Source organism: Haemaphysalis longicornis, unplaced genomic scaffold (genome assembly GCF_048455015.1).
Source record: "Haemaphysalis longicornis isolate Haplotype H1 unplaced genomic scaffold, Haemaphysalis longicornis Haplotype H1 scaffold_10, whole genome shotgun sequence".
Taxonomy (NCBI): domain Eukaryota; kingdom Metazoa; phylum Arthropoda; class Arachnida; order Ixodida; family Ixodidae; genus Haemaphysalis; species Haemaphysalis longicornis.
In genome coordinates, this window is record NW_027526204.1 from 132,590,695 (window position 1) to 132,617,033 (window position 26,339).

Below are 26,339 nucleotides of genomic sequence, written 5' to 3' on the forward strand. Positions count from 1 at the left end.
TTCGGGAAAGGGCGTGGAATCAATCGTGACTGACGGGTCCGGAGTGGGGTTTGGAGGTCGGCGTCGGGTGCGGGCTCGAAGAACGAGGAGTGCGGATTTATGGGGTGCACATGTCAGACCACGCTGTTGCAAGTACCTGAGTGTGCAATCAACGGCTTGCTGGAAAATGTCTTGATCTCCGGGGGATCCTGTGTTAGTCCAGAACGTGAGGTTATCCGCATAGAAAGCGTGCTGAAGGAATTTCCTTTTTTTGGGGGGTGGGGAGGGTGAGATGACTCGTCAGTAGTCCGCTACAAAGGGGATACCCCTAGCAAACATCATCATCATCATCATCATCATCACCCATAACGATACCAAGGGTGCATCAGCGAAAGTGTTGATGCAACAAAATGAATCGTACACAACGATTGGTGGTGTTGGGCTTTAGTGTGCCTCCTTTCAGGTTCCCGTCGTCTGAGGTTTTACCACTGGCAATTCTGACTACCAGCATGCATTAGCGCATTTCTATTGAACAAACTCTACCATTTGGTTTGTGATATATTGGGTTTGCACAGTAACCAAATAGTAACTACGTTACTTTCTCACACTAACCGCAACTGTATCAAGTTACTTTTGAAAATTTCGCAACTGCAACTGTAACAGAATCACTTTTTGTCTTACGTAACTGTAATTGTAACACTGCTACTTTTGATTGGTAGCGTGCCCATAACTGCGGATAGTTCTACTTCTGGTCATTCTGTGGCGTGAGGTGCAGCCAGTCTGCCTGGTGAAGTAATTCGCGCTAAAATACGAAGGAACGTAAGTGAAGAAGGATACGCAAACTCGATGGACCAGTAAAGAAGTCTGAGTAGTATCGCAGGGGGAAGTCCTAATCCCGACCGGCTTCAGAGAGAAGCCGGTCGTAAAACTTTCACCCTCAAATCTCGTAAAGAGACTTAAAGAACAGACGTGCGATTTTTGTCGAGTATATTTTCTTTATCCCAAATGAACGGGCATCACTTAAAACACCTTAACCCGAAACGGTTTTACTGACAGCGCCCTTAAACTTTTGGAATGTTAATCTTTAGAACTACTAGGCATGCGTGTCCTGTAATCATACTTTTAACTGCACGTGAGATTTAAAGAGCTGTTTAAAGACTAGTCCCCGGATAATACAACAATAATGCCCAGCTTTCGTATTCCTTCATGCGGTTTTTCAATCACGTATTGAAAACGACGAAGTTATTTGGACACGTAACGTTGTGCTACGTTTGGACACCACGTGTCGACACCTTTAGACTTCAGAAATTTTATTGCAACGTTAAAATCATTCCCGCTCGCTTATTTAGAAATTCCTCGCGCTTATCCCAGCATAAAAAACGAAGGTTTTCATGGGAGTCAGAGAACATGCGCTCCACAAAAATCGGTTGTCTGTCTCTGTAAGTGCCCCAAGAGTTTCTTTACAAACAGTAAAAAAATGTTATATTTCTAATTTTAACGCCCCTTTGAGGCCCGCGAATGGAGGAAAGAAAAGGGCCCGCGGCAACGGTCGACCGTACCACGCGCAAACTAAACGGCAGTTTGAATCTCGCGCTAGAACGCAGTAGTTTCTGCCATCTTCGCCAGGGCGGCAGCGCCGCTCCAACTTTCCGGCTTCACGCCACCTTCCGGCTTTCGCCCCTCGTTCGCGCGTTTTCACCTCGGATGCTCCGCGCCGCGTTCAGTATCGTCTGCTATTCCCCCTTGCCGGTGCGTCCCAAGCGGCTTGGAGCGACGATCTTGGCGTGAATGCGTCTCGCCGGCGTATTGAACGAAGGCGTTTCCGCGCCTTATCTCGCATCCTTGAGTAGTTGTGCTCCTCCGATATTTTAGTGCTGCACAATTTATTCAGAGTCGTGACCGGCCGTCGGCGCATTTGACTGTCGTGCCGTCGTTGTGCTTGCGTCGTCTGCAAGCTTCACGTCGTCTGCAAGCTTCACGTGTGTAAGCGCGAGCGGATAACGAGATTACCGGATACGGTGCGCGTGTGCACTTCATCTCGCTGCGCTTTTTGTTGTTTCTTCTCAAACTCCTGTCAACTTGTGTCAGCTCTAATACGACGCCATGGCTGGCGGCTTCGGCAAAGCGTCCCAGCATAACCAGGATAGCAGGACTTACCTGGCGGAGTTGATGAACGAACGCGACAAGCTATCTGGACACGCTGCGCGACTCGTGGACCAAGGTGAGTCTCTTTTCCGGCGTTATCTCTTTGAAGCGGTATGCGACAAACGAAAAAGAAGCTGCACGCGAAGGGTGACGACGGTGTTATCCATAGACGTCGTAGCTGTGTGATCCCTTTGAGATAGAGCATTGCTGAGTTCTACCCACGCCACCGGTATTTGCGCCACCGATTACGATACTGAAGTGTCTGCTTTCCTTCAGGGTATCAAGGTAACGCCTTGCACGGACGCCCAGGGTTCGAATTTGAGCTCCTCGGGACTTATTGGTTTCTTTAATTTTTACAGTGACCAGCTTTTTCGAAAGCAATCAGTCACTTTCTTATATTTCTAAGCATTATTTTTGTTAGCTGGACTGACGTTTTCAGCCGCTTTTAGCGGATGGCTCCTAAAGCACTGATTCGCCCTTCCGCAACGTCCTTTCGCAAGCAATCACACTGTTAATTACACTTACAGCATTTTTGTAGAGGCGGGATGGGTGGTTCCTTTTAGGTCGCTTTCGACACAGCGTTCACAAAAGAATATATTTCCGAATATTACACAGTCGTTCGTATAATGGTCATTCGTATAACCATTCAGGTAGGATAGAACGGCCTTTCTTGAGTCTTTTGGTTTCGTTTCAGAGGAAAGATGCATATACAGTAAAACCGCGTTAATTCGGGTTTCATGGGGCCGGAGAAAATGTCCGAATCAACCCAGTGTCCGAATTATCGCGAGTACGGTCATAACTGAAAAATGCTTTCAGCATCACCAAACTTGTATTGATTGTCGTTTGCCGACTCAATGACACAAAAGTATTCGACAAACAAAAAGAAAAAAAGCAGACTAATGCATGGCCGCCCTCGTTGTCGGCTATACGCCTCGAGATTCGCGATCGCTGCGCCGCCTGCCGCCGCTTCTCCGCGGCGTTTGCGGGATCAGCGCTGCGTTGCTGATAGGTGGTCATGCAGTGTTTTGGTTCTCTTTCGCTTCTCTTTGCCTTTCCGCGCACTAAACAACTTGTTATGGAGACGTCTGTAAGTTAACTGCACGTTTAAGGCACTTAAAAAAAACAGCTGCGTCTTGGTAGAGCGCTCTAACGCCAACAAGAGCAGCCCGGGGAGGCGGTTCAGCGCGCTTCTTGGCCGCTCTTGCGGGCGTCGGCGACGGCAGCAGCATATCACCGCTGTCACCTTCGAACACTTCAGAACAAGTGAATTCTATTTATTGTCGCCTCGTTTAGACCTGATATTGGCACTGTAAGAGGTTGGTTCGTTTTGCAGCGCAGACAACAAATGCGGCTTTGCTTCGAATATGTACGTCGTAGAAAAATATGTTTCGGGGATGTAATAACCCAATAGCTGACAAAAACTTGTGCCTTTTATGGGAGTATAAGCCGCGCGAAAATGTTAAGTACATTCAAAGGCTGTGCATTGTCAGATATATGCCCACTCATGCCTTATAGTAAGAACCAAGGTATATGTAAATGAAACCATGGGAAAATGAATGGTCTGCAAGTCAGGAATAAATATAATAGTCGTACGGGAATGAAAACAAAAAAACGAGTGCAGCCTCTGAACTGCTAAAGACGTTAAGACGTTTGTTTGAGCAAGGCAGTATTCACCAGACCAACTAGATGCGAAATGCACTATTTCGCTAGACATGGGGGGGGGGGGGGGGGGGGGGGGTGAGGAGGAGGACGCTCAACTATCGTTGTTTCCAAATGTGGAGCGAAATCAACGAATGAACGTTTTAGTAATCACACACACAAGCTGCGTGTTCACTTTTCGTTTGTTTTTCGCCTTCAACGAACGGCTGATCACTCGGCGGACGCATTTTTTGAAGAATACCGGGTAGGCAGTTCACAAGCGATACGAGGTGTCGTTGGAAGAGTTGATTGATTGATTGCAGGGTTTAACGCGCCAACGAAACGGAGACGATGAGGCACGCCGTAGTGGAGGGCTCCGGATTAATTTTGACCACCTGGAGATCCTTAACGTGCGCCGAAATCTCGTACTCACGGGCTCGTTGGAAGAGTGTCGTATCTGATAAGAGTCTCTTATTTCGGTTTATGCTAGATTCTGCAGTCTCCCTGTGTCATATGACGATGTTTTGAAGAAGAGTTTGGTCACGGACGCGGATTACTCTATAAGCTCATCTTCGCGCTTCTGTAGAGGATAAATGTAACCCATGAATCTTTGCGAGCGCTCACCTCGGGACAAGACGACACAGCATTACATTTGTCCTCATGTGCTGACTCCGGAGTGTAATTTTGCATTATCCATCGTACTTCTTTGGTACAATGTTTGTATGCCGCATTGGCTTGTTCATGGTACTGATCAATATCTGATATGTGATATTGGCAGGCGTAACTTGCGTGCTGTCAGGTATGAGTGCTCCGCTGGATTTTAAAAGTGCGCAAAGTCGATTTACATCATAGTGTGTATGGCCGCTACATGACCATCGGAGGAAACACTGCTTACGGAGACACTGCCACTAAATTTCAGGGCAGCGGAATTGCAATCAGCTGCATGCAAATGCTGGCTCCGGAACGCCGGCCTGTGACACACGCTCGGCGCTCATATACATCTCACTAAGATCGCGTCATAAACGTTTATACTCTCGTGAACACACCACGCTTGCAAACAGAGTGCCTGCTCCTCGTTATTCGGTATTTCGAACGCGGACAAACGATAAATCGCTGTCTTGAACGAGCCCCAAAAGCAACGGCGACAGGGGGGAGCGGGCCGGGGACTCCCGCGCCTGCTTCCGAAACGGGCCGCTAGGGGGATTTCAGTGGCGCCCCTACAGGCCGCGCTCGAGGCGTATATACTGATGGCCACAGCGATGAGCATTCTGCCTTTCACTTGGTTGTGAGCCTGGGCCATGCGTTTTTCTTTTTTTTTGCTTCTTTTTGTGTGTGCCTTCGAGATATACTCAAGCTCGTTCGTATTCCGTCCCGATGTTGAAGTCTTTCAGGCACGCCTTTGCTTTCTGCGGTGAACCCCAATTAGCTGAGTCGCGGCCGTGGTGCCACTGTTTCCCCACGTAAACTCCCTGGGGAGTCCAAATTAACGAAAAACCGCCCGAATCTGTCCGAATTAATTACAGTTTTTAGCCATAGAACAATGCAGAATTTGGTCGGATCAGACGCCGCGACGGAAGTATCCCAAATTCCGAATTAACAGGGGCCGAATTAGCGGGGTTTTACGGTATTTGTGTTTTCCTTTAGCCGTATAGGCGCGCGCGCGCAATCGCGTTGGCTGGAAACCAAACGTTTTCACGTCACGCAGTTCATTTTGGATATGAAAGCCGAACTCTTATTGTTGCACAGACGCGGCAAAGGCGTCTTTCAATCTTCGAGCTACAGTATAATCGCATTGAGCCGTACCCGGTGAGGATGCAAAAAATTCTACGTACAAAATGGTATTACGGTTTAACGAGTTGTAAACAGCATTAAGAGCGCTGGTTCGGGGTTCAACACGACTGCCTCTCACCTCTTTCCCCCGTCCGCCTCTCACGTTCTTCCATCAATGGATGTTTGCTCAACTGAGTTTGATCTTCCCGCAACGATGGTGATTATGATTATTATTTGATGCTTTTATGGCATGTGGCTTAAGCAGGTACGTACTACAACAACGGTTGTAGTGCAAACCTGAAATTACCGTTCTACCTAGAGCGTACCGGCCTACTTACTCTCCGAATGACTGTCGTATACCCACCTAGAATTACCGTCCGGCATACTCTTACCGTCCTATCAAGAGCTCAGCAAGTAACTCTTCCGCTTTAGGCGTTCACTGCAGTACGAAATAGCGTCATTTGCAAGTGGAGATTGCTTCGAGGTCCAACCGACAGCCCCCTTATGGGTCTACTGCTCCGCCTACAAGCAGTCGCAGGAAAGCTGTCTGCTGCGCAGACGCTGCGGCCAACTTTAGTGTTTAGCTAATGATGTCAGTAACGAATTTAGCGGACTACTTCCATAATCCGGAGGCAACAGTGACACAGGTTGTATATGAGCGCGATGCTGTACGTAATCCATGACATGATTCGTCGCCTAAGCATTACCATACAGGCTTGAATTTAGATGTCGCTCATTCCCTGTTACAGCTGGATCTGGAACTTTAGCTGCTTGAAACGACAAACTCGCGCCTTTGTGAACCTCAGCCGCAAACCTGCTTCCACAACTTGTAACGGTAAACTAGTGACTTTAGGAACTGCAGCTACAAACTTGACTCTTTCGTTACTGAGCTCTTTTCTCGGCAGCAATTTCGACGTCTGGAGTGTCTCGTTTGCCGGGTAACTTTCAGAGCCGTTCAGGTCACCGCGAAGGAACCAGATAATTAGTTGCTGTAATGAGTGTACTAAAACGGCCCGTATTGCCCACGTTTAATAAATTACCCTTATTTACTCCCTGGTTTGAGAAGTACGGACCTTCTTGCAATTGCCTGGAACGTAATGCAATTAGCCGATGCACTGCGAAATTTTGCCCAGACTGTATCGATTAAAACTGCTTATAGGATCCACTAATGGCGTGACCAAAGCAAGTTTCATGAAGTAGTCGAAACTGCTCTTGTAATGCAGTTTTTTTGCAGCAAAGCTGGTTTTTTCGTGCCCGTCAGCATAAACACTTTGTAGTAAAGCGAGATTTCTCCAAAATACTCTGCAGCATCCAATAGAACGTAGATTTTGAAGGAAAATGCATAGCATAATTTTCTTCTAAAATGACTGTGTTATTACTCCGAATGTTATTGACTTGTCATAATCAGCGTAATTTCTTAGAGTCATTACTCCGAACGTTATTTCCTCGTCATAATTATTTCGCCGTAGAGTTGTGAACAATTCAGTATTCCTGTCTGAGCGCTACATGGGCTCCTACGGGAAGAGTCTAGTTACGGAAAACGGTTGCAACGCGCGTTTTATCGGACCTACCCCGAAATAAATTGCTCAAACCAGTGCATAGCCGTTGGAAGTTCTAATCTCAGCAGGTCATGTTAACTGTCAATCGCAGTTTTAAGACACACACACAAAAATGCAGATGACATCTACGGTTAGATCTTAAGATGTACGACGCGATAGCGCTACTTCGACGTTGATGCGCGGAGTTTCGGAGCGCACTTGCTTTATTCACCATGTGTGCTTTCTAAACCCTGATGTTCAGGGAAGAGAGCAAAACCAGCGGCAACGGCTTTTGTTCGCCATGGCACAGAAAGGACAGAGGTCACCTACGCTTGTGTAGCTGAAGATGCGGGGTGAAAGGTTGCGGCTGCGGGATTTTGGAATGCGACAGTGCCAGTATTTTAAAGTTTTATTCTATAGTGTCGTGGGTGGCCCCACCTGTTTTGGTTTTCTTTCTAAGTGGCAGGGAGACAGAGAGCAGACCTTCATTGTATAAGATATAGTGGCAGTTTGCAAAAGGGTGCAAACAGATGGTAGGGAGCTCAAGGGTCCATGGAACACGGAGAGCAGAGCCCTATAGATGCCGCGGCTCATTTCCTTGCTCTCTCAATAAGCTCACGCTGATCTGTCGACGATGTGGCCAGAGCTGCCCTTCATGTTTCGAATGAAGTTTAACATGCGATGTTTTAGAACTTTGTTATTTCTTGCAAATATCTTTAAGTATGAGCAGGTTGCGTGGAAAAGGTTGGAAGTTTACCCGTATTTAACATTTTTTATGGTTATATTGGGCGTGACCTACAAAACATCCTGGCCAGTCAGATTTGTCGGTATATGCGTTGGTTTGTATCCGGCGCAGAGCTTGCGATTCTTCGGAGCCAAGATCTCAATTTGGAACTGGGAAGGATGGTGTTCCTAAACGTTGGATCAGTAGACATTCTCAATATTTTTCGGGGAGCGGAGTGGGATAGTCGAGGTAGCATCGTACGCGAGTTCGCGCGCTTTTTGGTCGGCTGCGGCAACCCTTCCAGACCGCCGTTTCGGGTGTCAATTTGATATGAACTGTCACCACTGCAGATGAAAAAATCATTTTCGAACGTTTAGGCATTCTGCCTGTAGGCAAAATTCTAATGGCCTTTTCGGAGTGAGTTCTCATGTTTAAGCTGATCTTTGGCAGTTCCAGTTGGCGGATCGCCGGCCTTTTGGGAAATCGTGACAAGTCGCAGGTTGAAGGCTGCCTTATATGCTGGCCTGATGATGGTCTTTGTTTTGTTTCTTTCTGTGTCGGTAAATTTCTGGAACGGCAAGCTGCACGATTTCTGTCTCGTGATGAGTGTCTTCATACGTCTTGTCTCTCTCTCTCTTTTGAACACCTCCTGGGTTAGGTGTATTACAATGTGGGCCAAATCGGTTGAAGATTTTCTATTTTGTACTGATTGTGAGATCGCCTCAGCCGCTTTTGTTGAGGCCCACGACGATTCGGGCCAGTTTTTAGGGTGTTTTTTTTTACTTGCCTGAGTGGCGCCATCCATCGTTTTCCCCCATATCTTGCAGCGGTGACAGGACCGCGTAAAATTTTAACAGTAATTTGAAAATTGGGTAATTCCACGTCCTGCGCCCGGTTTCGTTTCTCATTAGCAGACGTTTTAGTTAGTTTCTGGTCTTAATCTAAGCCTTCCTTGGTTTTTGAGAGCCTGGCGTTAATCTTTTGCCCCCTTTTTTAGTACCGTGACGCAATCTTCGTGCCGGAATCGGTTGTGGTGGCAGGGGCGCTGTGGGGTCATGGCGCAAGTTGCAGGGGCGGCTGGGCACCGTATCTGCCGAAGGTGCGACCGCCGATGGGGCGTAGAACAGTCTTTATAAACTGCTAAGGCACGGCGCGTGCAGAAATCACGTATTTTTTCGTTACCGCTGTATTCTATTGCTCCCCTTCCCACAGTCCAGTTGCCGTTCTGTCGTATTCGAGCTGCGGGAGAGCATCTCGAATCTGGCTGCAGGAGTAGTAGCTTTCGCTTGGCAGCGGGGACGTGCGCTCTTAATAAAAAAGATTGCAAAATGTTAGTAACGACCGTACTTACTACTAACTCCTTACGACCCTTACTACCCCGCGGTACGGTACGTAGGCTCTGCCAATAGCAACTGCATGTTTAGGAAATTAACGGGATGTAGGAAGTAGTATACAGTAGATTGAGGTTGTGCTTATGACTAGGTTATGCATGGCCAGTTAGTAAACGCATGTACCTCAGAAGGGCGAGGACTTTAATAGTGAAGGTAGTGGTGCTTGCTGCCTGCTTCAGTGAGTAACCCTGACTGGTGCTGCATTTACTACCTCCCGTTACTAAGTACCTAGTGCATACTGGGACGAGCAACTTCTTAGTGTTCCGTTAGTGAATGCCGCGACCTTTTTTTTTTAAAGTGTGTACTTCCGCAGACGCTTAATGAGCACGGCTGATAGTGGAAGGCTAGCAGGCGCGGGAAAAAATTTTTTTAATGAGCCTAATAACGCTATCGCGTTAATATCTTGCATCCGCCGCTCCTAAGTGATTCCGACCGCATCACGGAAGCCGCCGTGGAGCGGACATCCCCGTGATTGTCTTCAGGAATGAGACTGTATAACTTGCAAGTCTTATTAAGCCAATTAACTCAGAAGTAGGCTAAACCAAATTACAAGCAAACGGTGTCTTTGTTTCTTTCACCCGTTCGGACTGCGGCGCGGTGATTCGTGTTTTGGGTCATGCTCTCATTTGCATATTTGCCACTGCGTGGATTGCGGGACCACTTCTTTTTTTTTATCTGCAGACGACGCTCCTATAAACAATTATCGAGTTCTCCCTGAAATGAATGAGTGCTCGCAGGGGGCTTCATTCGAGGGAAAGTTTCGCATTGAAGAACTCTGAAAAATACGTGTCGTTTCATCGCATAACACAATGCACGCAAGAATAGTTTGTTCGGAAGCACGTCACACCACATCATCATCGTCGTCGTCGTCGTCGTCATCATCATGACCTGTTCATCGCGACTTAATGGGGATCTATGTAGAAAGAACACTACACTGCTCCCAATAATACGTATCCCCAATCTCCTGTTAGTACTAAGATGGATGACCAACTACTGCCTTCGTCACTGCCTATCCCATCAAAAGGATGCGGATGTCGCTCCTCCTGAAAGACAGTGGCGGACTATGTAGACAGTAAAATGTTAGACCACTGACAGCTAGTGTTGTGGATAAGGATCATTTTCCCTCTCCACTTCCCATTCGGTGTCACGTCACTATGCCTCCTCATGAGAGATTGGTCACGTGTCATTGTATCTCGTACACGAAGTGTTGCACGGTCACAGGTGCAGTGAAAAAGAGCAAATCGCACCCGTTTTTAACGGTGTATCGCTTATAACCGGGACAGTTTCCTGCCCCGAGGGCTACTTTACTACGAGCGTCTACCCTATTTTCAAAATGACTACGACATGTGGAGATTGAGAAGGAGTTCGGGCGCGTTCGCGTGTGTATACGAATCTTTTGTTACCGTAGTTCATGTTCCTGTCAATTCCTTCGAGAGAGAGGGCCTAACTGTGAATTTTTCTGGGTCAACTTATTGGTGTTTATGAACGTCCGCGCTGTTAGAAAAGCTGACATCATTCGAGATACGTAAGCAGAGAGGGCAGTGCTCGCTCCTAGACACGCTGAATTCGTGTTTGGAAGCTAGAGGGCTGAAAGGACGTGTATTTTCGAACTGCACTTACGGACGGCGTATATATACACCAACTGACCGTCTGCTGCTCCGTATTGGAAAGAGGTTAATGTGATTGTCACTTTTGAAGGAGTATGATTACTCTAATTCTAGGGTTGCGTTATGGCAAGAGTAAATTTGTTTCAGATACAGCTGGAGAGAGTGCCGCAGTGTACGTTGATGTCTATGTTTTTGCGTGGAAGCCACGTGTGTCGCTTTTCCCTAATTAGATTTCGTTCATCTCCCCCCCCCCCCTCCCCCCGGTCTGTCTGCTTGATTAACATGCAGTAACGAATTTTGAAGTTGAATGATGTCTTTTTTATACGTTCCCGTTGGAATAGCGTTAATCCAACGTTAATGAGTTTGGCTGGGAATTTTAAGCTGTTGTTTTTGTTGCGCCCGCTGGGGCAATCTAGATGGTGCCGTGATTCGTACGTTTCTTCTGTCACTAACGTTTGTGATAATTTCTAATATAATGCGATATCCCCTCAGCTTTGAAATTTTTGTAAAGTGTAACGAAGCAATGAATTGTAAGAAATATCGGGCAGAATACGGCGCCTGCATTCACTAACACGAACTAGAACGTGACAAACTGTGAGAAGCACCTATGCCCGCCAGATTTCCTCCGACTTATAATTGGTGAAAAATACAGACTATACTGAATAGAGAAAAGAAATCAAGTGTCAGATACACTTCTAGTAAATATAAATAGCCCAGAAAGTGAAGGAGAACACAGTCGCCCAGATAGCCGAATTGGTAAGGCATTCGACATGTAATCGAAAGGCGTGGGTTCGGTCCCCACTCTGGGCGCGTGTTTTTCTTTCTTTCTTTCTTTTGTATATTAAAAAAAAGTTTACTTCATTAACCGTAGTGAAAAAGAAAAAGAGCCTAACCACACCCCAATGCCTCCTTTGGCGTTGTAGACTGCTGCCCTATCTTTCTGTATATATATATATATATATATATATATATATATATATATATATATATATATATATATATATATATATATATATATATATATATATATATATGCGTGTGCGCGCGCGCGCTTGCTGCTGCTATTGGTGCTGATTTCCATAAGCGCAGCAGTCTGAGGCACAGCTCAAACAATTCGACGGTAGCTGTTGTGGGGGCGCAAACCCCTCCACTCGGTGCAGCGGCACGTGCCGATGCTGCACGGTCGAGCCCAGATGCTTAAAATTTATAGCAGCTACCGTGAGCCCCCCTTCTCTACGTCAGCGAGCGTCGCTTAGGCATACGCAGGCGGACGCCAACTGCCCCCGATACCGGACTGCGGAGAAGACGCTGACCGCTGACGGGTGTTTGCCCCAGGGGCTAGGGGCGTAGTGCAGTGTAGTGTTTTGTATAGTGGTTGTCCACGTAATAAACCTCTGTATTATGGAAGTTACCCCTTCCCTTGTGAGTGATTGATGTACGCTCCACGAGAGCCGTCCTCGTCGTCATACGGCTTGGCTCGCTCGAACCTGCGTTGGGTAGTCTCTTGTGAGGCAGCCACAGCCGGCCCTTATTAACCCCCTCCTTCCACCCTGCGGCCTCGATCCATGCTAAATAAAAATATTTGTCTGTCTGTGTCTTTCCGCAGTTAGGTGCTACGGGGGAGTAACGAGAATAACAACGCCGCGCTATTGCCCACAATGTGAGGGTAAAATATGCTCATCTTCCATTACAGCATGATGAATACCAAAGGTCATCCTTCAGGAGCTAGGGCGCACGGTCGAGTAATTATATATGCGGGCTCAGCGTTAATGCAAAGCAGCTAAGGCTCCTTAACGACTTCGAGGGCTGTAACATGGCGCACCAGCGCACTGATCCGTGCCGTGCCGCGGCGGGATTTCAAAGTTTCAGTCACTTAGATGCATAGTTAAGCAGCACGTAAATGGCAGCAGCAACGGCAAACATATTACCTAACTCGAAGTACAAAGTATGGCTTCCCGGAAATTGGGGGGAAAAAAAACACGAAGAGCTGAACATTTTGCGCATTTTTAAAATTACTTGGACGTAATTAGCACTGATATTTCGAAACTCCATGTTACACCTGGATAAGAAACTCAGGAAAGTTTGGTTTACCTGATTTTCGCAGTATTTAAGCACACAGCTTCGTCGTCTGCAAGAGCATCTATTAGCCCTTTCAACTGTGAAGCGAAGCGTGTAACCTTCTGAGTGAACTTAACTTACGTCTGATAGCGGGCGTGGCGTATAACTTCACGTTTTCCTTTCCCCATTTTTTTTTTTTGTATTTACTGTCGTCTGCTTACGGTGGCACTTGAGCCGTGTAATTAACTCTCGACCGTTCCCGAATGGTGAAAAGAGAAGAAAAAGCGCAATTTATCAATGCACGGAGATACGCATTAAATAATAAATACAAGACGTAGCCGTAAGCGTGTGCAAATCCGCGAGGGACCAAGCACGGAGCGTGAAAATCGATGTCTGACCCCGCGTTTGAAACTTTTAAAATTCGTATTATGGGGTTTTACGCGTCGACGCTACACGTGGGCCATGAGGCGCACCGTAGTGGTGGGCTGCGGATCAATTTTGACCACCTGGGGGCATTTAAATTGCGCCGAAATCTCTGCAGACGGGCGTTTTCGCTTTTCGCCTCCATCTAACAAGCGGCCACCGCTGCCGGGATCGTCGTTGTTGAGCTCAGCAGCCCAACGCCGCAGCCACTGAGGCACCGCGGCGGGCGTTCGAAACCTGTATAACTTGAAGGGGCTTGCACGTTACTCAGCATCGTTTGCTCCGTCCGTGTTTCAAGTGAATTGTCCATGGCATCGAATTGTTAACAGATTCAAGCTGATCCCCATTGCGCTGCATGTTGAGATGACTTTCCCATAAGATACGCATGGAGCACGAATCGATACAGTTCACTCCCTATTCTGTTGATCAGTTGACAGCGCTGCCGACACGGCAATTAGCATCGGTCGCCACCTTGAGCACACACTCCCAGAGTTTTTTAGTATGATCAAGGTGCAGGTACATTTTGATTGCAGTGACTTGTTTCTTTTTTTTTAATGCGATAGATTGCCCTACTGCATAACAGGGAGGTTTATAGGTACAGCATTGCACCAGTTGCACGCAGAAAGTCAAGAAGAGACCGGAAGCGGGGTCCCTATATATCCTACGCTTAAGATCTGGGGGTCTCCCAGGATGGAGCCCTGTGCCTCGGAGGTGTTGGATTCTGGCGTTTCTAAGGACTGAACAAGTCCACAACAGGTGTTCAACGTCAGCTTCTGGCGCAGGAGTCACACAGTAGGGGCAGGTGTCCGCAAACGGGGCGTGGTATCGGGCAGGCCAAGCGTGAGTAACTGCTGGGAACAACGCCACCCCAACTCGAAGCCTCCGCAGCAATACCTCCTCCCAGCAAGCGAGCCCACTGGGGAGGTCAGTTCCACGCGGTGGAAGTAAAGCACGCGTGGCGAGGCGGGGGTTCTTTTTTTCCACCCTAGTGTCTTGTTTCGATTTTTCTTCATGGCTGCAAGATGACCAAGGTGCAGTCGGAGATCATTACAGCATGACCTCCGTTAAAATAACGCAATTCAGTTTATCGCTTTTGTCGCAGGATGTAGGCGAATGAATTTGTGGGTTGAATTTAATCTGGAGACTGCAAGAATAAAATGAATTCGGAGCCCCTTGTCATGTATAACTTGCACAGCCGCCGGACGACGTCTCCAGAAAGGCTCTGAAGTTTTTAGTGGTGAGGGTCATTCTCAGAATCTAAAAGTGGCTCTTCAGGCCGTTGTTTCTAAGTTTGTCGCTAGCGCGCGCGCACACACACGCACACGCACGCACGACCGCATGCACTAATCGAAGTCTATTAAGTGCAGAGCACTTTAGGGGCTCGCCTTGTCGTCGTAGCTCGCTCACTGGACCCAAGTAGAGCCGGCGTTCCGTCGTAGCGGCTGTCGTCGCGGCGTCTCGCAGACTCTTCGAAAGCCAAGCGGTTTAAATAGCCATAAGCGTTCGAAACTCCTGAACCGCTGGCGCTCGCCATACATGTCTCTATTGTTTAGCGCAAATAACACTGCAGGTATATTTAAGGCAAAATTTACGTAACTAACCCGCAGCGCCCGCGTTCATTTAGTTAGGAACACTCGTTTGGTTGGTTCTTACGATAGTAAGCGAAAAAAAGTGGCAGTGCAACGCCGGTACGTGCGGGAGGAAAAGCCAGCAGAAGAACAGAACTCCCCCTGGCGCAGTTTCAGGCAGGGGGCACGCGAGCTGCGAAGGCGGGAAATTCGAAATGCGTTGGACAAACCTCAGGAGAGGAATGAGACAGCTAGGGCGGCGAAGAGCGTGAGGGGTGGTAAGGGTGAGCGGACAACGGAGCAGCAGCGCATTATGGCAAATCACTGCCCTGCACTTCCGACAGCTTTCACATCGAGTGGAATGGCTTTAATTTTTTACGAAAGGTAAACTTCAATATAATTTAATTGTCCTCTCTCTGAACCTGGCTATTCCGTCCATATTTTCACCCCTCCACTGTAATTTAACTTTGTAGTGTTAGGTCTATAACTTTGTAGTGTTAGGTCTATAGGTTCCCGCCGCGCTGGCTCACAGTTTGAAGTGTCGCTCCACCGATCACGCGGTCGCGCTATTGATTCCCAGAAAACGGCGGATGTTGTTGTTCTGGTGGAAATAGTGAAAAACAATTAAGGGAATGTCCGTGTGTAGTATATTTGGCAGCTCGTTAATGGTTCTGGGGCCTAATCTACATTCCCCACCAGTGCGCGTACACTCTAGCTTCGGCACGTAAAACTCCAATTTGAATTTGCCGCAAAGCAAGTTAGGAGACGCTGTTATGGCACGCGTATAGGGCCTACATCCTCTCCAGTTTCCGCCTGTGTGTAATATGCGAGGCTTGCGCCGCTGTTGAGAAAAACCGGAATTCCATGGTTGAATGAGCGCGCCTGCCCGGTTTGATTTCAGCAACGGCACAGGCTGGTTCCGCATGGCGGCGCACACTTTCCAAGTTCTCACACGAACTGACTTCAACGTGGGGAGGGGGACGCTTTTGTATGCTTCCTTCATTTTTATGCGCAGCTATCATGTCCCCCTTGTCTTCTTCCTGCTGCAATGTCTGATATTCACCACTCATCAACGTAGTCACCCCCCATCTGGTATAGCAAGCCTTGTCCCTCGCAGGGCTGACCTCACCAGTTCAGTTCACATTAAAGAGCATTCTCTCTCTCTCTCTCTCTCTCTCTCTCTCTCTCTCTCTCTCTCTCTCTCTCTCTCTCTCTCTCTCTCTCTCTCTCTCTCTTTGAAAATGTTTCCGCTTGTTGCGTGTGTAGCACAACAAGGATCGGTATCGGAGTGTTATGTTGCGCAGCCACACGGGAACTGCTGCGCAGAAAGCATGGGAATGCGCTTCCATTTTTAAAGACGGTAGTCTTTCTAAGGCTACTTGGATGGCGAAATTTTGCTCTGTCTGTCTGTCGTTCTGTATGTCGGCCCGTCCGTCTGTCCGTCCGTGCGCCCATTTGTCGATTCAGCCACCCGGCCAAAGTTGACGCAGATGTTGAACGAGACGTTTGTATAGGCTGAGCCATTCTAAACCGTCCCGGCCAGAGCCTTCTCCGCCACCTGCCTACCCCGAACCCAATGTTAAATAAAGTGGCTGCCACTACTACTGATTTATAAACACCCTAATCTGGAGGCAATGCTCACACTAACATTGTTGAGCACATTGAACACGAAGCATAACGTATATCTGAGGCAAAACATCAATACATGAGTGATATTTTCATTTATTCTATTCTTAATCGTTTGTCATCTGATGACCTTTTTCATCGCTAATTTTCCTTGTACTTATTGCAGTAATTTTTCTCCTGGGGGGGGGGGAGAGGGGGGGTGCGATCAATTTTTATAACTCTAACATATTTTTTTTAACAGCGAAGCTGTTCGTAATTTTTCGTGTCCGCAGTTTAAAAAATACAAAGAAATTGCCTAGTGCGCGCAAGTGAGCGTGGGCCTCGCGGAGACCGCCCGACAGTTAACAAAATATATAAAATTCCTAGCTCTCGTGCGTGCGTGCCTCGCGACGTTCGTCAAGCTAAGCATACTCACTTAGGGGGATTAGCGAAGATTGCGGTGGTGCATTTACCAGGCACGAAAACCACTGAATATCGAGGCGTGCGCAATTCATTTAATATTTGAAGGTGAAGGGGCGCAAACATTTAACGTGGTAATTATTACGTACTACTCCACGCCTTCACTCACTCACTCACTCACTCACTCACTCACTCACTCACTCACTCACTCACTCACTCACTCACTCACTCACTCACTCACTCACTCACTCATTCATTCATTCATTCATACATACATACATACATACATACATACATACATACATACATACATACATACATACATACATACATACATACATACATACATACATACATACATACATACATACATACATACATATACGAAATATCCGTTTTATAAGCTATTGCCTCTCTTGTGTGTGGATGATTGCGCCACATTTAAACAGCCCCGCTTTTTACCGCCGAATTCCTGCTGGAGTAAACGTTGATAGACGTGTCGTATCAACGTACTCGCTTCTTTGTTTTTAGTCCGGCCGCCCCTTTAATACACATCATTCGTGAAGCGCCTGTTCGGTCGTTTGACAGCCTGCTATTTCCGCGTCATTGCATCCCCCTACTCTGGTAAGAAATATGAAGTAAGAAATAAGATGGTAAGAAATGCAAAGGCTTTCTTTCAAGCGTTCTCTTCGAAGCACCGTAGGAAAATCTCCATTCACGACCATTTCAAAGCGAGGTTTAAAACCTAACTTGGTGCTTAAACCAGAAGTAATCAAAATACGGAAACAAAAAGGAATTCGCTTGGGTTATTATTCCCTATTTTTCATCACACGCATATAGTTCGTCCTCAGCTAGGCATAATGAACGCTTTTCCTCGCGAGTTCGCCGTGGCACTCGAATTCGGTCTCGACGTTTTCTTCCTTTTCAAGTTCTTGCGTGAGCCGCGAACAGTTCCATTTCTCTCTCTCTCTCTCTCTCTCTCTCTCTCTCTCTCTCTCTCTCTCTCTCTCTCAACTGCGTTTCCTTTGACATAAAGCGCAGTGATTGCGGGTTGTTCGAACTAGCACGTCATATTGCTCCATCAAGGCCTCGAGGGAATTGAAACTCACGACTGCAGCAGAACGGAAGCGGAGTGCCCGGTGTCCCTCACTGACAGTGGCTACAAAGCAGCGATGAGTAGGTGAGATCTTCAGTTTCTGGACAAATCTCTCAAACTAGACTAACAACTTCAACCCTCCTTACCCATAGACGGTGTTCGCTTCTATTTCCGAGCCCGCGCCTACTAAATCCAGTCGAAAGAGTGAAAGCCACTTCCGTTAAGCTGAGCGATGTCTTGAGTAGACGAGTGGTTGGAACAACCATTAACGCTTCGGTGAGCGCCGAGGGAAAAAAAAAACAAAAACAAAAAAACAGCGATCAAGAGGAAGAGCAGCCAAATGAGTTGGGAATGCGATCATTCCTTTCGTTCTGGGAGCACTTCGCAATAGGCTGCCCGCTTTCCTCTCTGCGTCTTGTTCGGGCTTTTTTTTTTTTTTTTTGCGCAATTCAGAATGCTGTGGAGTGTACTGTTTTTGATGTGAATCCACGAGTTTTCGGAGCGAGAGAATTCCCAGACGTAGCTTGGCGCTTTGGTTGATTGATGTGACGAAGAGTGATCCGCGTTTCAACGAGTTTTAAGGTTTCGTCTCCTCCCCCCCCCCTTCCCCCCCCCCCTTCTTATTCTTTTTGTTCCGCATCGAGGTTTTGACTTGCAGGTGTTTTAACGCTGGAAAGCGAAAGGCTGGCACTTCAAGCGGGAGTGAAGGAATGTAATAGAACCACGGTTCAAGGAAAGGAACCCGCCTCAAAGAAGGCAGAAAACGCTGGCCTGTTTTATGTATAAGGACGTTTTTGCGGCAAATACCGCAGGTGTGAATGAAGGATTCAGATTTCCTAAATTAAAAAAAAATACCGCAGGAACAAGCTGGAGGAGGTGCTTGAAGTTGATTGATTGATTGTAGGGTTTAACGCGCCGACGCTACGCAGGCGATGAGGCGCGCCGTAGTGGAGGGCTCCGGATTAATTTTGACCACCTGGGGATCTTTAACGTGCGCCGAAATCTCGTACACACGGGCGTTTTTGCTTTTCGCCTCCATCAGAAAAGCGGCCGCCGCGGCCGGGAATTGAACCCGCGACCTCGTGCTCAGCAGCGCGGTGCTTGAAGTACTTTAAAGCTCCCTATGCAACGCCACAGCAAGCGGCTACAGCGGATTAACGCATAATTCTCGCAAATTTTCGAAGGGAAGAGCCAAGAAAAAGTTATCGCCATTTGTGCATGAACGAAAATGGAGAGATAGCAAAGCGGAGTAGCGGCTCCGGTACTGTACCCGGTAGGCGACCAGCGCTACTGCGCTTGCGCAGAGGCGGAAAAGTAGTTGCGCGCATGCGCAGTGTACCGGGTACCGTACCGTGACCGGTTTCCCGCTCTGCTATAAAAACAAGCCAACCGTCGTTACCATAGTGACGGCGTTGGTCAAGCAGTCGGCTCCGTTATGGAACGGTCATGATAGCAGGAAGGAGGGTGTACTCGTACGCTACTCCTCCTTTTTGCTCCATACGCTATCGCCGTAGCATCTTTTCCGCTTTATTCGTCGCACTCTCTTGGCTGTGAAAGAAAGAGTGTCTGCTCTGCGTTCGCTAGTGGCGCCGCGGGCTACACCAACGTCGTGTAATCCGGGAAGACGCGCTTAAGAACTCCGCTGTAGAAATTGATTAGAAGGCCAACGTACAAATCTAACAAGTCCTATCCACATCAAATCGGATGCTGCACTCCTGGATTCAACAATGGCAGTGTAAAAAGCCATCCTTACGCGTAAAATTTCCATTTTGAAGGAACGCTTGTAACGCTGTCTGAAAACACGGTACGTTGTTTGCGGAGACGATGCGGGTATACGACCAATATGCGATGCAGGCAAATGTAGGTTAGCCTTTGATCTTCTTTTAAAACATCCGCGATGCACCCGAAGTGAACGCTCTCATAAAATAGGCGGCCCCCCATCGATGGGGAAATGAAATTGGCGTACGCATAGAAAAATACCGTAACGCGTGAAGAAAAAATATATCCATTCGTTCACCTCTGATTGATACTTCGTTCCTCTGTTTGTTCGCATGGTTGGCGGCTTGCTTACTTGCTAGATTGTTTGTCCGTCCGTTGCGGCGGCACAAGATGCTATACAGGGCTGAGAAGTCAAAAGACAAACACAAACAAGCTCAAAAACGAACACCGTGTACGCGTTCTTCAGGCACTGTTAAAAGAAATATGAACACCGTCCTCCGCACTTCTCGCAAGCGCCATACGCAGTTCCGTGTAAGCAGTTACAATCTACACACCCGAAGCCCCCATAACCGTTCCACCTTTCTATTTTGTATGTGTGTATGTGTTTGGAAGCGGCTTAAGCACTCTTTACACCCACATGGTTCATTTAAAGGCCGGGCGCTTCGGGCGCCCCATGCAAACGAGTACCCGTCCTGTTGTGTCTCGCTTAGGCTTGGGCGTGTGTGTGTGTACGCTCCTCCCGATAAACACTCTCGACGTTCTCCCAGCCACGTTGTTCCTCACTCAGCGTGCACCCTTGGTTTACCTTTTTCTGCCGGTGGCTGGTCGCGTCGAAAGTAATTGATTCCCGGGAGAGCGCGGCGTGCGCTTGGTAGGCGAAAAAAAATTTCCCGCTGGCAAGGAGTGTTTTTTTTTTGAAGAGATATGTTCGTTGCTCGTGTAGCAAGTTGTTTGATCAGCGCGCGCAAAAAAAAAAATGCTTTTTGCTCTTTGACAAGGCTTACCGCTTTGTTCTTGCACCGCGGCAACAGCCATATTCCCCAGTGCCTGCCTCAGAGGTGAGTCTGATGAGTTTTCAATACTTCTCGCTGAGTTGTCTTTGCATACACGCTGCCAAAAAAAAAAAAAAAATTACGATCGCTTCTTGTTGTTTTCCGGATTCTCTCTTTATTTTTGGTATGTTTAATTATCTTACCACGCCATGGGTTGCAATAACAACTTGTTTTTTTTTTTATTCCTTAACGTGACTGATTAAGTTCTAGTTACGGTATCGTCAGCTGGAAATTGTTTGGCTCTCTTCTCCTGTCATGTGTCGCAACAAGTCGTTTCTTGCTTTTTTTAGCGGAACGTGACTTATTAATTTTGAGTTAGTCTTGCCAGCTTGCCAGCTGGGAATTACTTTGAGACCACTATGCGTTATAAAAAACAGCTTACTCAGCACACTCATCGACTAGCCAAGCGAAAAAAAAAACTTTGTACAAGCACCGAATTTACCTGCGAATAAATTCGCAGAAGGCAAGCAGACAAGAAACATGCGTCGTATTTTGTTATGCGTTTGCTTTGTTTTTGGTGATTAGTCTATAACTGCGTTGAAATGTAAACATACTAGCCTGCAACTATGTTTTATTGAATTAACGAAAACATTCTCTGTCTTCATTTCGAACGCTTGGGGTTTTTGCTCGTCTACTGCATTCTATCCTTAACCTTTCATCCCCGTGTTTATTTTTCTTTCGAGCAAACAATTTTTTTTCTTTGCGCTCTCCTAAACTTTAAGACCTCATTAGCTTGCAAACGAAAAATTGAGCGGTGGGTGCAATTAATTACTGATATACAGACGGGGGCGTCAATGAGGTCATCACGCAATCGAAATTTTCATTTCCAGCAAAAGATTATTTTTGCTTGTTTTCCTCATTTTTATTAAACACTGCGCCTGTAAAGCAAAAATAAGGCTTCTAGTACAAAGAGTTGTGTATACGGACGCATCGTCAAACTAGGACCTCGGTGTTTCGGGTCACCCCGTGATCACCTTGTCCCTCACTACACTTACTTCATTGTAACGTTCAGCCATAGAAAAAAAAAATAAACAAAGAATTGCGATGTTTATCGCAAGGGACATCATTGAAGTGTTTCCCAGACAACTGGCTGCTCTAGGTTTGTTCCTTACGCGCAGGGGGAATTTGAAATGTTGCATCAGATTATAGAGATTTTCGCGATACGAGCGCGGAAAGTAATAATAGCGAGCGTAAAGTGGGTTCGCTCGGTTGACTCAATACCCAAGGGCATTACAAGCACGTTTGCACGCCATGACCGGGATGCCCATAAATTAACGAAGGCTTTCTCGCTACTTCGTATTCTTTAAGCACCGATAAAACGAAGGAGTCCAGCATTTCTGGCTCCATTGTCTCAGAAGAGCCTTAAAGATAAATCCTGGTTCCATAAAAGTGTCGCATCTCTTTTGTAAGAATTGTCTCGAATGACCCCCACTATGCTTGAAAAGAAAACAAAATATCAGTAGTACCAATATCGCAATGCACATTGCTCCACACTGTGTCGCTTATTTCTTTTTATTATAGCCCCCTCTTTGATCTTCCTTGTGTGCTTTGTCCTGCACGCATGGTCATGCCACATGCCGACTCCGAAATCCCTGGTGTGCCCGAAATTGAAAAAAATGGCTCTCCGAAGAGCATTTTTTTCAAAGTGACTTCGTGGCCTGCATTGAAACACGGCGCTTTGAAAGCTATAGAAGTGTTCTCTTTGATGTGTTCCGCACACGAACATCACGAGCTTCAAGTCGCCCATCTCAGCTTGTGTATCTCCTGAAATACTTGTCCTTTGCAAAGTCTTTATTTTCTTCTCTTTTCTTAGTCCCTTCTTTCGTTTCCTCCCACTGCTACCTCTTATTTTTCTTTGTTCCTTTCATCGTTGTTCGCTTGGGTTAAGAAATGTATTGTGTTATTTCTTGATTACGTGATTCTCCTAATTTTCTTTCCATTCCTTTCTTCCGAGCTCGTGGGTGGCTCTCACGGAGACACGTACTTCGCATTCAGCGAATTTGAGTCGAAAAGGTCGCATCCATCGTAGGTGAACACCTTTGATATCTTATTTATCATGCCCTCAGATCCATGCAGCATATGTATGTATACATGTATGTATTATATATATATATATATATATATATATATATATATATATATATATATATATATATATATATATATATATATATATATATCAAAAAGTAGAGTCCGATCACGTCTCAATAAACAAAAACAAAAAGTTTAACTACCGTTCCGAGTGGAAGACCAGTCTCGAAACGTTAGTAAACCTTTTTGTTTTTTTGAGAGGCGCGTCGGACTGTGCTGTTTGATATTTATTCTGGTCCTTTGGAAACTTTTCTCTTCCTCGACCATGTATATATATATATATATATATATATATATATATATATATATATATATATATATATATATATATATATATTGCTTATCCGGCGGCACGGCATTCCTTCGTCCAGAAGATGACGTGCGTAGCATGAAACGCAGCGTCTCTCTTGCGTGCCGGCTCTGCATTCCAGCGACCAAGAGGGGAACAAAGCTGCCTCGTGGAGTACGTAGCTGACCGGGCGAAACGGCCACCTTTTAATATTTGGTCACGTCTCCACTTTCTTTTCAAGCCGGAGTATCCGCTCGTGCACTGGCGTTTCGCCTCACATGACGGGACGTGAAAGCGAGAGCCTCAACCAGGAAAAAAAAACACAAGAGAAAAACTGTCCGCTCTGTCTTTGCCCGCGCACTCAGACGCTGGCCGTCCTCGCCAATTGCTGACTCGGACGACCATGCACAACGTCATTTTCCCGCCTCATTCTCGATACCACGACATCCTGGACTCACCATCGGCTTCAAAGATGAACTTCGCCCCTACCTCATCTCAAAATAAGAACAACTAAGCAGGGCTTCAAAAAATTCAGACAAGTAATAACTTTTTCCCACGGAACTCGACCCGCGCGTTTGATCCCTCCCAATACTCCCGAACGTGCCAATTCTGCCTGCCCATCTCCGTGCACCCTATACCGTATAGTATGACAGTGCTCTCAAACCCCACCTTTGCCTCATCTTTAAATCCCCTCCCAAGAGCAGTGGGAGAGCCAGTAGGCCAGCTCCCGCCTGAAGGATAAGCTACAGTGCCTAGCGCATCCTGTACTAAGGACGACCCCCCACCTCCAACCCCCGTGAGTGGGCGGCTCGACCACCTTCCGTTTATCCTCCTCCTCCTCCTCCTCCTCCTCCTCCTCCTCCTCCTCCATCTCGTTACGGAAGTTGCAGACGGTATGCGCAATAACATCGCTGCTTCGCGCACTGCTCATGCCTAGGACATGTGTCTGCGAAGCCTGACCACAGCCACCGGATGCTTGTCGCAGTCGGAGAAGTGGTTGCAGCGACAGTTGAAAGCTCGCTCACACCAAGGAACAACCAGAGGCTTCAAACACCTTAGCAGTACCGCAGTAAGAAATTCGTCTAATAGAAATTACGAGCGACAGCCAGGGAATACAATTCAGGATGTGAAGAAAGGAAATAACCACGTTGTTGGCGGGATCTGGAACAACCAACCCCCAATCGCAAATCAGGTAAGCTTATCGCTGTTTTGTATACAGCGCGGTAAGTGCGATAACTTCAGAGGCGTGTTAATGGTAGTTCTCGTAAAGCAGGCATGGCATTGAACTCGACTGCACCTTGCCTCCTTTCTTTTCAACCTCTATTACAACGCTCGAAAAACTAGTGATTGTCAAAGGCACGACGGCAAAGGAATGCCACTACGGCACCTAAGGCTAACTGCAGTGAGTTTAAAACCGATAGAAGCTAAGCCCTCTGGAATTTATAAGCATGCGGGTAGCAATGAGTGGGCATACTGTTGTAAAGAATGGCTATCTAGAAAGAGAAAAGAACTTATATTGGTGAAATTGAAGACTCTGCAAGACTTCTTATAAGCGCTTTAACTCTTTCTTTCGCGTCTGGAAGCACTAGGAAAGCTATAGTTATCGCCAGTACGTAGCGGCACGGCGTCATTTGCTCCTCGCAGTAGACACGCCTTCCCTTTCTGCTTTGCTTTTGTGGCTTTCTTTTAAAAGTGGGTATCGAATGCTTTCCTTGCTGCAACTTAAGAAAAGCCGGCCAACAGCCGTTACACCACTGTAAGGACGCAATTCCAGCGGTCGAAAAACGCCAAGACCGGGAAACAGAGAAACATTTTTTGAGCAAGTCTCCCAAGTTATCTAATGGGAATAGAGCAGCAATTTTTGGCTGGGGGACTACTTTGCGTCCCCCTGATCTAAGTACGGGATGTGTTAGTTGGCTACGTTCTTTAGGAATTTAAGATTTCGATAAAAAGTAAAAGAAAAGAGTTGCAGGGTCCCTTCAACGGAGCTCCATCTATACAGTTCCACCATACTAATTCAGCTATATATACAGGTAGACTATCTTCGTATCTATTCGGCCAGACTTTCTCATACGGTCGCGCCTTCCGCACCAACGCGCTCACATACAACGCCCTCGACAGCGTCGGGGCGTCGTCCACGAGCTGCCAGTCACAGCCTATCGACGGACGAGCTACGGCATGCGGTGCATACACCCAACTACAGAGGCCACGTCGCGTTCCATGCAAACAGTAGAGGGAGACTAGACTTCGTCCCCATTGTTCGATCCTATTATGCTCTGTGTACCTCGGCCTCGCTATGCTTCTCGGATTGCGAGAGCCTCCATTCGCTCGCGTCGCATGGGCGCGCCAAATTACGCGTTCGTAATGCCGCCATACCGTAACCCGATACTTTTGTATGCCCGCAGACTGCACGGCTCTACCGCCGAACGCGCGCTTTCATGAGGCACGGCGGTGAACTCAAGCGTCGTCACGTGGTTTCCGGTGCTCTGCACCTATGCAGGTGTAGGAACCCAATTCCTCTTTCATTTGCGGTTTTGGCGAGTGCATCTTCGTATATTATTTGTGCATGGAATTTCTATGGTGAGGGCGGCTTCGGGCTGCTCAGGAACTGCATGCTACTCAGGGCTGGATTAGAAGAGGAGGGGTGGTAGGACAGCCCCTTGGGGTGTGCCTCGGACTGGCATAGGGAAAGGGGGGGACTGTAGGTCTGTCTGTCTCTCAGGGCTGAGACCGCCAACGTGCATCGAACCTCGCCCCATTGTGTCGCACTAGTGGCGGGCACCAGACGATCGGGTTCCGTCAACGCAGAAGACGGGAGCGGAACTTGAATCTCTTTGCTTCGATAGAGGGAGTACATGCAATGTTGTTGGTGTTTTGCTGTAGTACCGCGATGATGTAAGTTTGCACTGCTGGGAGATTAGAGACCGTGTTGTTAAAAACGTTTTGCTTGCGTTCTTTGACTCCTCCTGCTGCCCCCCCCCCCCCCCCTTCTTTTTTGGTCGTAATTTACACAATAATTTCGCTAGAGGCGTTGATAAATAAGACCTACTAAACGGATAGAATGGAGAACAGCTTATTTTTCTTCGTATTCTTTTTCTTCCTAGCGCCACAGCGGCCCTATCATTCACATTTCTGCGCGCTTAAACTGCGAGGTGTCGTCGCAAAATTTATTGCCATGATCGATGTGCATATCCAAAATAGCTAGTGAAATTACGTTCTCCGAAAA

At 47.1% G+C, this 26,339-nt stretch overlaps 1 protein-coding gene across 1 annotated transcript in view; it reads left to right on the forward strand.

Moving 5' to 3' along the window:
• Positions 1-1,665: 1,665 nt before the first annotated feature.
• Positions 1,666-26,339, forward strand: part of LOC144159350 (protein quaking-B-like) — a 240,876-nt gene continuing 216,202 nt past the window's right edge. The window contains exon 1 of the mRNA XM_077690768.1: positions 1,666-2,200. Within this exon, the coding sequence (XP_077546894.1) occupies positions 2,083-2,200 (118 nt within the window). The 5' untranslated portion in view covers positions 1,666-2,082. The remainder of the gene's footprint in view (positions 2,201-26,339) is intronic.